General features: G+C 55.1%; 2 protein-coding genes across 2 annotated transcripts; both read right to left on the bottom strand.

Annotated features, from left to right (window-relative positions):
- Nucleotides 1-5042, bottom strand: LOC34620504. The gene is made up of 6 exons (XM_022733753.2): nucleotides 4680-5042; nucleotides 3935-4424; nucleotides 3253-3404; nucleotides 2856-3032; nucleotides 2487-2666; nucleotides 1-2160 (listed from the first exon to the last, which is right to left on the bottom strand). Exons 1-6 carry the CDS (start codon nucleotides 5040-5042, stop codon nucleotides 1-3), a joined length of 3522 nt encoding a protein of 1173 aa, XP_022588342.2.
- A 2370-nt stretch (nucleotides 5043-7412) lies between these two features.
- Nucleotides 7413-9559, bottom strand: LOC34620502 (histone-lysine N-methyltransferase 2D). The gene is given in 3 exon segments (XM_026335792.1): nucleotides 7413-8159; nucleotides 8428-9154; nucleotides 9465-9559. Coding segments are annotated over 3 exon segments (1569 nt in total).
- Nucleotides 9560-13714: the final 4155 nt, after the last annotated feature.

The following is a 13714-nucleotide window of genomic DNA, read 5'->3' as shown; positions in this document are numbered from 1 at the left end:
TCAGGTCCCTTGAGCTTGAGGGTTGAAAGGCAAGGGCTCAATACCCCCAGAGTCCGCCAACTCATCTACCAGGGACCTTTGGGGGACAGTGTCGGGAAGGGGCAAAAGGTGCCTCAAATCCTCTTCGGTGTAATCCACCGAGGCTCCAGGGGAGGGTCCCACGTCCCCTGCAGCTAAGCGCCGTTCCTGCTCCAGCCGGCCTTTGCCAGCAGCAGGCTGTATGGTGTCCAGAGGTCCCATATCGTTTTGTTGTTGCTGCTGCCCTTGCTGGAAGTACTGTATATAGGGCTCCATACTGTCCGTTGCATTCAGCAGTGGGGGTTTGGCGTCAACGCAGCCCACGCGCGAAAAGGCTGTGGGGCTACTAACCTCCTCTGGCCGTTGCCCTACAGGCTCTTCCTGACTCCGAGGCCTAAGTAGCCACTCTCCGTAGGACACAGGAGACTCTGTCACAGTGAACTGCATGCCTTGGGGTGCTGGCCCTGTGTTGGAGTGGACGCAGGATCCAGATGACCTCTGATCTGCTTCAGAAGGCGCCAATTCCTGATGCAGGGGTGCAGGCGGGATCAGTTCCTGAGATACTGAGTTCTGGCTAGTCGGTGTTACTGCAGCAGACATCGGTGTGGGGGCCGAGACTTGGTCTGCAGGCAGCGAGGGACGTGGTTGCGACGCCTTATCCGCCAGGCAGGGACCCTTCTCAATTTGGGTCGCTGTGGCCTGGTTGTCTGTACCATGGGCCTTTGACAAAACTCTCGGTTCCGAGGGGTTTTCTGCTGTGGGGCCCCACAGCTTATCAGCAGCCGCTTGCAGCCGGCCAAAAAAGTCGGCACTCTCCTCCGGCGTTAGAAAAAACCGGGCCATACGTTGCAGTTCCAGGTCCTTCAGCCATGTTTTTACTTCTTCCTTTGAGGCCCCCGGCACTCTAGGGGCTGCCCAAGGGACGTCCTCACGATTAACCTCTGTACGGGATCCCCCAGGACCCTCCAGCAGCGGTTCCTGTTCATGCTTAGGAAGACCCATAGGACCATCTAAGATCGCTGTCTTGGAGGAGACTCCTTCCCGAGTAAAAGGTGGTGGTCCCCCGTCTAAATTCTCGAATTCTTCCGCCTGTCTCCAGGTATGGAGAATCTGCTGCTCAGCTGCAGCAGCAAACGCCTTGGGATCAGCACGGGCTTCCTCAATAAGGGAGTCTACAAGCTTTGGATCGAGGTCCTTCGCGGCCTCCGCAAGGGGATCAACGACTGCCTCCACGATCTCCCCCGCATCGTTCCGAAAGTACACTTTGCGGGGAACAGTCTCAGACGCCCCTCTTCCGGGGACCCCTGGAGGCGTGGACCCCTGAACAGGGTCTTCAAAAGACATTTGAGGACTGAAGGGCACAAGCTCATCTGTGCTGCCTGTGCCACCAATTACAGCATCCTCGGAGGCCCCTATAAGGAGATCTTCACACGCTGCACGCAGCGCTGCCGCACTCGAGTCTTCCCTCGTACCACCTTCATTACCAGAGCACCCACCATTACTGTCGCTGCTAGCGACGGGTGCCTTTCCATGAGGTTCAATGGGCTGCACAGGGCCTTTCGCGTTGCAAAAATCAAACGAATGGAACACCCGGAGACCTCGGGGGGCATCCTCTGGTCCTTCAGTCCCGCCAGAGGGACCTCCCACCCTTAAGACGCGGGTTTTAAGAGACTCATCAATGGCCTTAAGCTCCTCCTCTGTGCCAACCCTTTTTGGTGCCTCCCACTCAACTGAAAAACGGGGCACAGGTTCATCTCTCGGTGCCGCCGGAGTCCCTCCGAAACCCTGCGTGTTCCTATACACCTCTTGGGAAGCTGCGAGTGCCAGTCCCCCTCCTTCCAAGATCCCCGAGGGCTCCTCTGAGAAGGCTGCCTGTTCGGCCTCTTCTACCGGAGGGGAAGGAGGCGATCTTATTGGTGCTGGGATCGCCGGGGACCCGGTGGCCTCGTTTGCGTCGCTGAGATCCTGGCGACTGTTTTGCTCCTTGGACGCATTTCGCTGCGCCCGTCGTGCTTCCTTTTCTTCTTCCCGAGCCTTTTCAGCTGCTGCTGCAGCTGCCTCCGCCCCCGCGAAGAGATGTACCAAAGCTCGAGGTCCTGCGCTTATTCGTTTCAAGCCCTTAATGAGCTCAAATGCATCCGACTGAACGCAGCAAAAAGCCACAGCACCAAAGAAACGTACAGCCCGATCCTGCAGGGGAGCCTAGCAGTCCAGTCCGCAACAAAGAAGCGGGCCCGTTCACGGAGGGCTGAGCCGCCATTCACACCCCTGAGAGGAAGCCCTGTGCTTATGGGGCTCATACGTTGAGCAGACATTTGTTGAGGGCTACACGTCTGAAGACGTTCTAAGCAGCGATATTAGCAGCAACACAAAGAAGGCAGGCAGCATCCGGTCAATTAGTAGGATGCGAGGGTGCGAACCCTAGATGTACGAGACGCGTGCCTGTGCGCCGTGGTCAATGCACTGACCTTGAGAAGGGCCCTGCCCAGTACCACTGAGTCAAGACCACACCTGGCAAGCTGCTTAGCGTCTTCCAACGAGCTGATGCCGCCCTTGGCAGCCACAACTGTTTCTGGTACCACCGCGTCCCGCACGTCTACGGCACTCATGGGATAGAGCAGGCCCGTGAGCCGGTCTATCTGGTTTGCCTGCAAAGCAGTGGATGCGAGACACACCAACAGACACGCGGAAGAGCCCTCTACTGCACGCAGTGCAAATAAAGACGCAAAAAAACTGGGAAAGCATAGTCATAGGTTTCCCTGCCTCGTACCAGATACTAGGACCCGCCCACGACTCCACTGAGCTCGCTTGTTCGTCAAGGGGCTGTCGCCTCTTACTATCAGGAGGGTGGCCCCAGCGGCAACCGCCTGGCGGGCTTCTTCAGCACCGTGCACTTCCACGACTGCCTCGATGCCCGCAGTGCAGGCAGCAAACAGCAGTTCCTCGAGAGCTCCCCCCGCCACGCTGTGAATGAGGTACACCCCGTCCGCCCCGGCTTCTGCTGCCTGGGCTATCTGCAGCACCGGCAGCAAAACCCCAACAGCCCTACTCTAAAAACAATGCGAGCAATGCAAGACACCAGAAGGAAAGCTCAGGAACGTAGTCCCCGGAGGCGCATCGCGGAAGGCCCTAAAGCCTGCTTTTAGAAGGCCGAATGAAGGGAGCAAGAAGCGTGAAGAGGCTGCCGAGCGCCTCATACGCAATTGACCAGCCCCTAGTGCATTGAATCCTAACCTGAATGGGATGTATCACGAGGTCCTTCATGACGAGTGCTGGCCTCTGGGAGAATGTATACGCCCCCGTCAGCGCCTTGCGGGCCTTCTGCAAATCTTCCAGACAGCCCCCCCAAGCCTCGCGGTCCGTAGCCATGAGCAACACGTCGGCACCTACGGAAAGAGGTGAGCGCGCGCAGGCAAATAGAAAAGATATATCAGCAGCCCGAAGACGCGCATGCGAATGTATGCGAGGGGCCGCACGCTGTCATGTTTGCACTTCATGACCGAGAGTACACAAAGCCCCACCTCCCCCCAGCCAGGTCCAGCGCAGACATCAGACACGCTGTTCTCTGCGATGGACATATACACTTCCCTACACTGCAGAGAGGCAGGTTCAGGCTGCGCACAAAAGGTTTCCAGTGGCGCCGCCATTCCGGCCAAATTCTATGGGACGGAGAGAAAGCCACGCATAAGCAACATCGATGAAGCACTTTGTGATGCATCCAGCCCATCTACGTCTCGTCCTTTCCGCCCTCAGTCCCTCCTGCTCCCCTCTGCCTCCCACGCGCCGTTCTTCTAATTGCACATCTTCATTTGCTACTGCCCCACTTCACCCATCTCTCATTATACCTCCGCCCGCTGTCGGACTTGCTTTACTTCTACCCCTTTCCCTCGGTGCTCAGACTCGTGAAAAAGCTCACCGGCCTCAGCCAGAGGCACCACCACCTCTGCTGCGTCATTAAAGGCAAGCCGGTAGGGACGTCCTCTTGTAGAGACGTTGCTACATCGTTTTATGTCACACACGACGCTGAGAGTGGTCTCATCCGGGTCTTCCTGCTGCAGAGCTTTCAAACACTCCTCCGCTGAGCGTGGCCCCCCTGAGCGTCCATCGCTACCATCCGACTGCTGCCGCTCATGTTCGCACTCTTTAGTGTGAACGTGGTGGGTTGCGCTTTCTGAGTGGGCACGTATCTGGCTAAGTAACTTGAGTTGCTGCTGGACGGTCTCTTGCTGCTGCGTGGAGTCACTGGCAGCCGCGAGCTGCCTCTGCAAGCTTAGCTTAAGCTGCCCCGTTTCCCTCCTAATCCTCAGCTTCTCAATCAGCTTCCCATTATGGCAATGCGAAACGTAGTGCTGACGCAGCTGTAGGGGGTCCGTCATCGCCTGGTGCTGCACTTGCAGCTGCTGCACCTGAAGCAACACCTCCAAACCCACCGTCACTACCTTTGTAGACAACGGCATTAGCAACAGCACCAGCAACCAAATGCCACAAAGGCACGCCCTTTTAAAACTGAAAAGTAAGCCCACAGAGGGGCTCCCCCACAAGCGCAACCATTTAAATAAGAAGCCCCCACCCCCCACCCACCCCCGAAAAAACGGCTCCGATAACCTCGAATTCATGCTTGGAAGTCTTCATATCTGCATCATCTGGAGTACACAACGTACCTCCTGCTTTTTGAGGTCGACAAGGCGCCGCAGGCGCTCATAGGGATGCGAGGGAATTCTACCATCAGCCGCAAAGAGCTGAAAGTTCACCCGGCATAGGGATTGCCTTAGCGACGCAAGGGGAGGCCAACACGCAAGATTGCGGAGACTTTCAGCAGCCGAATGTGCCTTCGGAGGAACCCAAGAGGCCCTGAGCTTCGCATGCATGGACCTAGAGGCAAAGGCGAGGCTCCCACCAGCAACACCACCACGCGAAGGACGGGCTGTGTTCGTAATCAGGGAGCCAGCCAGCAGTGCAGGAGCTTTCCAAGGCGAGAGCAGAAGCACCCACAGCAAGAGGCTTGCACTGGTGAGGCCTGCCATGTTGCCGCTACTTGGAAGAAGGCCTTCCAGCATGAAGTAGCGGAGAGTCTAGAGAAGCGGACTCGCCAGGGGCGTAGCTCAGGCCCTTGGGGAAGACAGATCCTCAAGGGCCCCCAAGGGGGCCCCCGTAACCTTAATATTGCGCACTACGCCAAAAATGAGCACGGCGTGCTGCACAGAGTCCAGAGGCCCCTCTCTCGAGACCCTGTCCAGCCCATAAGGGCTATCTAGCACTAGATGAAGCGGCACACAACGCAGCGAAAAAGAAATCGGAAGATCTAAACTCACGACGATCTCATTCTTGCCGTGTGATGGGTGCATATAGGTCCCTTACGCGAGTAGGCGCTGCCTAGGGTATACGGGAGGCCCCCTGTGGGGCCCCAGGGGTTTCCGTGCAGCCATAGTTCGTTGATGGGCCCTTCAAAGGTCTCGAGTTCAGCGGCTGCAGCTTCGGGGTCACAATTTAGGATTTGTTATTTGGTAGACCTTTTCATGCAAGGGTAACGTTTCATCTCAGAGCACCGCGGGAAAGTTGGCTTCCCGCGAAATAGAAGGACGAACTCGATCATGCGCAGCACGGCCAACCCCACGAAGATATCCAAAGGGAGACTATCGTGCATTCTGTAGCGCTTCATGGGCGGCAACAGGTCTACTGGCGAAAGCTGCATAGGCAACAACCAACACAATCCAAGCGGCAGCGGAAGCCAAGAGCAGAACAGTCACCGTCGGTGTGGGTGAACCAGCCGCACAAGCAGCGGAGAATGCCTCCTGTGTCTGGTTGTGCCGAGGGAGGATGCAGTACCGCTTCTTCTTTTGCAACCTTGGCAGCTGATGCGGGTGGGGGACTTGACTCCACGAGTCTCACTGCAAGCCTCCCTGGCGAGACGCATACTTTGGGGAATGCCTTGCGCGCGCTGCTCATAAGGAACCCGGACGTTGAGTTTGCTGGATACTCTGTGCCGCATCCTACGCAGGTAGAGATGAACCTAAGGATTCAAACAACTGGTGAGGCGCCCCTTGCTCCTCGCCTTTGTAGGATTCTGGGGTCTACAGTCACACATGCTAAAATCCCAGCTCACATGGTGTGAGGTTGCTTTTTTAGTTGAACAGAGCCACCGCCCACTGCACATGGACTCAGTTTAATAGCCTTAGCTTGCTGAAGCTTATAGAGCTAGATTCCTACGGGGTCCAACTTTGTTTCCTGTGTGTATTTATGCCCGCGTGCATGCATGCATATCGGTATTTCTGTGCAGAAGGGCCCGCTCTAGGGGCCTTGCAGCAGGCTCTTGAGGAACTTAGCACCATTTGCGAGGTTTTGGACTCAAAGTACGACGAGGCCCTCTCCGCGTTCGAGGAGCAGCGATGTGCCGAGGAACAGAAGGCAGAGTCCGCAGGCTCAAGTGCCTGATCTTGTGGGCAGTCCTTGCCTCTCTAAATCCCTATTTTTCTTTGAGTCCGCGCTTTCCTGTCGCAGCCTCTGTAGACTACCTATGCTAAAACACCTGCCGTCCTCTCGTTTCCTCCCTCGCAACCCCTTTCTTTCTCCACTTGCGCTTTTTGTCATTCTTGGACCAAAACTTAGTAAGACCATTTCAGCAATGTAAAAATAACCGTAGGCAAGGCATATGATACGGCTACAGAAACGCCTAGCCGTCTAGCTAGTTTGTAAGCAGCCTACCGAGCTGGCCACCCGCGCACTATTCGTCAAGTCACCCATGATACACTTACACTTACAAAGGACGCTCGACCTCCGTAGTGCGTGATCCTATGATGCAAAAGGCAGGACTGCTCGTATTGAACGACAAAAAGCGGGGGGGAAGTGTGGAAGACGCCGGAAAGGGTGGCCTGGCTTTGCCCAACCACCCACCCCGGAAGCCACACGAGGGGCCCCTCCTAAGGGCTTTCAGCGCTTAAAGCGTTCTCACGGGTGCACCAGCAGCTGACCAGGAGAGGGTCTCATGCAATCATCAACCTGGGGCTGAGTGTTGCGCGGATTACACAGCCACCATGCATCCGCCAGCTGCGCTGCATTCTGAAGGAACTCAAACTCCCCAAAAGGCCTCTCGGCAAGACACTTAGCAGCCACATGCGGAACAGCCACAGTGGCAGCTGCATCGTGAAAATTGCTACTGCTCCCGCAGCGGAAGAGTTGCGAAGTTCCCGTGTGGGGAACTGCGCGCACTAGGTAGCCAGTACATACTGCACCAAGGGGTCGCAGTGTCGAGCGGCCCGCGCATCTATTTCTGTACTTCCCAAATACTTAGGCGCTCGGGCATCAATAATCGGCAGCGCGTACGGACCCCGGCAGATGTGTGCGTTGAGCTCGCATGCTGGCTACAACACCCCGAAAAACACTGCCACAGGTGCACATCAAGGGGTTGCGCCCCTATTCGCCAGCCATCTCCGCTGTTGCTCCGTCCGCAGGCGCAACAGCTCACCGTCTTCTGCCTGCTCCTCTTGATGGTGCTCTTGATGAGGCTCTTGGTGCTGCTCTTGATGAGGCTCTTGGTGCTGCTCTTGATGTTGCTCTTGGTGCTGCTCTTGGTGCTGCTCTTGGTGCTGCTCTTCCGCTTGCTGCGGGGGCAGCGATGGCGTCCTCACAGCCGAAAGCGAGGCCTCAGGGTGTGGCGAAGCTGCAGCAGGTGCTGCTGGGGGGTATGCATAGGAAGGAACCGCTGGGATCGACCCAAAGCCTAAGGACTGCCATGACAGGACAGGAGGAGGCACAGCAGTAGCAGGAAAAGCGGGTGGAATGCCAGATGCAGGGAAAGCGGGAGCGCTGGGAACCTGTGAAGGCATCGGGAGCGGCCCATACAGTGCTGCCTGGTGCAACAATTGCTGATGCAGGAGCTGCTGATTCCACAGTTGCTGCTGTAGCAGCTGCTGCTGGTGCTGCTGTAGCAGCTGCTGCTGGTGCTGTAACAGGTGCTGCTGTTGCACACCCTCTCCAGCCAATATGGATTCCCCCTGCTCCTGCTGCCCGGCAGAGCTACCAGACTGTTGCTGTTGTAGCTGACTCAGTGGGGGAATAGCAGCAGCGGCAAGTCGTCCTTGCTGAAGCTGCATGATTTGAGCCTCGATGATCCAGAGAGACGAGTGCAGCCGGTATGCCTCGCACTGCAGCGAAAGCAGCAACGAAACTTGCGCAAATGTAGAGCAACCGCCAAGCAGGAAACAAAGCGGACGATAGTCACACGAAGGATCTTGAGAAACGGTAGGACCGGGAGGGTGAATAAGGGACATATATGAAGGAAGCTTCAACCGGAGAAGAACGCTGTGTGACCAGCATACGCAGACGAGAAGAGGAAGGGAGAAAGGGAGCCTAGTCGGGCCGCCTTCAAAGATGAAGAGACACTGCATAACACGCAGTGGCACTTTGGCTTACAAACTGCAATGAGGTACGAAGCGCCGAAAGCAGTCCCTCTGCCTGTTGCTCTCTCTGCTCCTGCCAAGCAGGTGCTCCTTCTGGTTCATGTGCGCTGCTGCTGCTGCTGCTGCTGCTACTGCTACTACTACTACTACTACTAGTAGGGTCTGCTGCGCTGGTGGGAGTGCGCCGCCTAGATCCCCCCAGAGCCTGCTCAGAGAAGAGGGAGAACGCTCCAAATAAACTGTTGCTGCTGCTGCGGCTAATGCTGGGATTCTGTCTCGCCGCGCCTCCCGTGTTGGTGGCTGCGCGGTAATTGGTGTCGCCAGAAGGTGGTCCTGGAGGGCCTCGATCTGCTGTTGCTCCCGATGCAAGAAGTGCGCTTGGGTGTTGCTGTTGCCTCTGAGCTGCTGCGTCTCGGCTCGTCGACCTCGCGGGTTCCACAGGAATGTCAGCGCGGCATGTGGGACAGGACTGCTGTTGCACCAACCACGCGCTGCAGCAAAGAAGGCGCCGCACACACATCAAACACTCCCGTTACTGCTCGAGGTAGTGCGGCTGCCTTCTGCTCTCTCCTATAACTCCTGCTCCTGCTGGTGAGGCGTTCCGCTAAGAGTCCTACCGGAGACAATCAATATGGAATATGTGGGAACACGGCAGCTTTTTGCTGCCCTCCCCCAAGCCGTCTCTGCAGATGATGCATGTATCCGCTGCCTCCAACTCTTCCCGTGTTGCATCGGGAAACCTGAGGCGAAACAGGGGCAAACACAATGGCCTATCAGCAAGCGCTCGCCATACCACTCCATAGGAACCCGCTAGGACCACTGAGGGCTCCCATCAACACACGTGGAAACTGCTGAAATCCCAAATAAGCATATATATATACATATAGCTATACATACATTTATATATATATATATAGAGAGAGAGAGACAACGCCTTGTTAGACAACCCCTACGCAGATGAACGGAGAGGGTGCCACGGTGACAAAAAAACGCTGGCTGAATATTTCCAGTGAACAGTAGGGAGCACTGGAGCACATAAGGAGCACAAACCTGGTGTCCAAGTTGCGCGAAAGCGCGCGATACTTGCGAAAAGACAAGATCCGCCGATAAAGGGCCTTGGAGACGTGTAGAATATCCGCCGTCATGTAGAGAGGCAGACGCGAAGGTTGTGTGACGAAAAAGACGAGCATAAACACCTGCAAAGCAAGAAGGCACACACACACATAGACACGCATCCATACACACACCAGCGTAAGCACTTTTGCACGCAGGCCTCTCTTAAGGTGGTCTAAGAGAGCGACTCAAGAGACGGGGGGCTGGCAGGCGAAAGTGAGGTTCAATGCCACACGCAGGTATTGCAAGGACCGCAGAGAGAGGCTCTCCACGGAACCCACCAAAAAGATGCCTAGGCTAAGGACGTCGTGGACCATGTCCAAGTAGAATACAAAGGCCGGTTTATTCAGCCAGCCTGCACACAGCACCAGAGGAGATAGCAGTAGCGTGCACTCAGGCAGTTAGCCGCCACCACAAGTGCAAAAGGCAACGCCAGCAGCCACACACACGCGAACGCTGGACTGGCGAACGTACATACACTGATTACCAGCAGCATACGTAGCAGATGCAGTAGATACCGACAGCGGCAAAGACAGAAAATGCTTCGGTTCGGGCACTCTAATATGTACCACTTTCTGAGCGGACGTCAACGATATTCGCGGCGAATTTTAAGGCACAGACGCAGCTGCAACTCAGCATCCCCAAAAACTGCAGCACACACCGCACAGACGCAACAGCAAAGCGGTAAGAAAAGAAGTGCTGAAAATAACCGCCAGCAGACGCAGCTGCCCCTTTGCCGGGGCACCCCTGCCAAGCTCCAAGGGCGCCGGCACTGGTTTGCAGCTGTAGGCAGAAAAATACGGCAGCACACATGCACAGATGGGGAGTCCGCAGCAGCACAGCAGAGCGACGACAGCGCCAAGTTTTTCTCGTGTACCTCGAAGAGGAGCCAGAGGTAAAACGTCGAGTGACTGCTGGCATTCGCGTAAAAGAAAAACACAAAAGAAACATCCGTAACCAAAAGCAGCACCAGCAACAAAAACAAGCGAGCCACCATCGAGAAGCGAGGCACGCCTGTTTCGAAAACCTGCGGGCGCAGCAGCAGCAACGACAGCAAAGGCCTATGATCACGGGGGCTGTTCAGGAAGGCGAAAGACTCTAAACGCAACCTAAAGCTATTCCTCCAATTGAGTTTTCTCCGGAGAGGGTGCAGGAGCAGAAATAGCAGCGGCAGAGACACAGGGACGAGCGCATCGGCGGCTGCAAGGGCCGCTGGACGTTTTCTTCTGTAGCATCAAAACGGCAGGAAGCGCTTCCTGTTAGTATCCCCGCTACTGGTGGAACTGCTGAGGGGCACTCACGGAATTTCCCTTGATCTGGAGAATTATATGCATAATCTTGAGGGTAATGAGCAGCAAGAGGTACTTGGAGAGTGGCACAGGAGAGAGCTCGCTCCCATTCAGAGTGGGAGAAGACAGGACGAGAAATAATACGGTGTCCAGGAGGAAGCCCCTGCCATTGTCGAGAACTTGCTGTGGCAACAAAAACGCAAAGGCAGCTCTGAACTCGAAGACATCTGCTGTCATCGTCCATCATGCCGAAGCCGCTCCCTCCCCTGATGGAAATTTGTAGTAGTGTCCACGTCACAAGCTAGAGAAGCACATGATTAGCCAGCAGCCACCAAATGCCACAAAAACATGCACCCGCAAGACGGACTTATGCACCCAATAAGCAACAAGGGCAAAGTTAATGAACATCAGGCATCGCCTGTGCAGCGCAGGTCTGCTAGAAAATGAGCTGCTGACAGCAGAGAAACAGCAAAGGTTCATAAAGTAGAAAACTAACCTCTACCTCAAGGCCCCTCAGTCGGCCGACAAGGAGATGCAGCAAGGTCTTCGCGGCCAACAAAAACATCAAAAAACAAAAGTTGTACTCAATCTGAGGAACAAGCAGACACCCCAGCACTCAAGATGCGAGACATGGAAGAGCAGCCGCAGGAGCAGGTTCGGCAGCCAGCAATGCAGTGGGAGTCCAGAAAGCAGTTGCATGGACATCGCAGCAGCTATGACACCATAGTAACAAAATGCGAGAGCAGCAGAAAGAGGGAAGTGCGGCACAATCGCCAGACAGCAGTGGCATGGGGAAATATGCATGCCATCTTACAGCGAGGGCAAACTTGCTAGTCGTTAAACGCGCGATGGCTGCATAGAATTCATCGCAGCGAAGCCAGGTGTGGATCAACAGTGCCCAGAGGGCCCCCACGGAGGCCAGAGTGTACACCCGGAAGCAGGCCAGCAGATTTGCCATTGCTGTTGCTGCGAATGCCGTTCGCTCTGGACCTGCGCAGCCTCCGACTACTGCTGCTGCCCTTCAGACGCCGCCGCAGCAAATGACGCTGGAGAGGCACGCAGCCTTGGTAGTTGAGCCGTCACCCTCCCCGTCTCGGCCTAAATGGCCTTCGCAACTTGAACGAGGACGTGGATGTTCTGGTGCCTCTGCAGCAACGCTGAGGTCCCCTCGTGCTGTATGCAATCACCCTAAGCTTTAGAAGGGTGGCTGGGTCGCATGCTGTGTCGCAAACCCACTATCCTGGTATCTCTGCCCCTATCAGGGGCCCAATTAAGGGGCAAGATGGGTGAGACAAGCCAGGAACACCTGTCCTCTAGTATTCTCAGGACGTGGTGGTGCTACGGCAGCCGACAGCTCCCTTTGCTGCTGCTTCCGTTGCGACCGAAGCCACTCTCTATAGCTCTCCTCCTGCGGTTGAGCAAGTGTCCGCGCTCTAAAAGGACTCCTTATTATAGGAAAAGAGAGGGTATAGAGCTTGATGAGGCGGGGTCGTAGTGTTGCTTCCGCTGCTGTTTCTCGTGCTGCCGCAGACCCAAGTGTTGCCCTCGGAACCTCTCCGAGCGGACGGCAGCGGGTCGGGCATCAGCTGAGAATTGAATTTCTTTGTCAGGAAATGAAGCCGATTGTTTTTTATAGCTTGGTATTAAGGGTTTGGGGTCTGCACATAGAAACACGAGAGCCAGTTGCAGCAGCAGCCTCCAATGCTGATGGTACTGGGCGTTTTGCCTTCCCGTGGCACTGACTGCTAAGACATCAGTTGCCTGTTGCGTCTCTCGTTGATTTCAGATTTTTATTTACTAGGCTAGAGTTTCTCTCAGGGGGATGTAACCATGCGATGTAGACGTTGGAGCAGTTTACTTGAAAAGAGTGGCAAACATCCTGCGCGCTACGGTCACTGCGTCCGCAGCGCTCACAACCAGAATAATGAATGACGAAAAGAAAGTTTACGAAATATTGCATTCTCAGAGCTGCTCAGGAACAGGCTTGAGGCCATGCACACAGAGCCCTCGGAAAGCTCGCCTCCTGTCTAAAGTATGTGCCAGTTATCTTTTGCTCCAGGTTTTGGCGTGTGCATAATGAACTGCTTTTTAGTGAAGCATGAGGCAGTGCATCAGCTGCGCTCAGTACCAGTCCGTTTTTTGCCTATAGGCTGATCTTGGGTTCCTTTTAATCTTGCTTTTTGTTGGCAGGGTCCTCGTAGATTGCTAGCATAAGGCTCCGTTCATTGTCCCTGTGAAGAGGCACTTAAGTCCAGACACAATACACACGTAATAGATAACTCTTAAGTGTATTTTAAAGGGCTTTCTCTCCCGCCAGCCCACGCCTTTCGAAGTTAACACAGGCAAGAATGGACAGGGACTGCTACGGTGCGTCTACCGGAGACCACGAAGAACTCCACGCATTCCCAGTTAGTTGCAAATAGCATCTAGCGCTCTTGCACAGCTGCTCGTTATTCGGCATACGAACAAAATCGCGATTTAGTCCATTCTTTACTGATTCGTGGTCAAATTAACTACACTCTAAGATGTTCCAATCTAGTTACAACCCGATACATTTAAAGCCATACAGCAGTTTAAAACATTGTAAAAAAGCGTTGCTTCCTCCACCCATAGCGGTTAGGTTGCAAAATGTTTTTCTAACGATACGTTGGCATTCTACCATGATTGGCTGAAAGGCGAACGATCGTACACATGGAGGAAGGTGGCACAACATTATAACCTAGGGGTCTGGCTCTCCGCGAGCTAGTAATCAGCCGCCAAACTTGCCGCGCAATTGTCGTGCGTCCTCCAGTGGACGATGACCGACTGGAGCACTCAATCTTCTTGAAATCTGATTCTAAGGGAGTCGCTGGGGCATCCCCTCGGTCAGCTTGTCCTAGCTAGTGCAATAGGTAGGCG

Source organism: Cyclospora cayetanensis, unplaced genomic scaffold (assembly GCF_002999335.1).
Source record: "Cyclospora cayetanensis isolate NF1_C8 unplaced genomic scaffold, CcayRef3 CcayRef3_contig_80, whole genome shotgun sequence".
Classification (NCBI taxonomy): Eukaryota; Apicomplexa; class Conoidasida; order Eucoccidiorida; family Eimeriidae; genus Cyclospora; species Cyclospora cayetanensis.
This window is presented reverse-complemented; position numbering and strand designations above follow the sequence as displayed.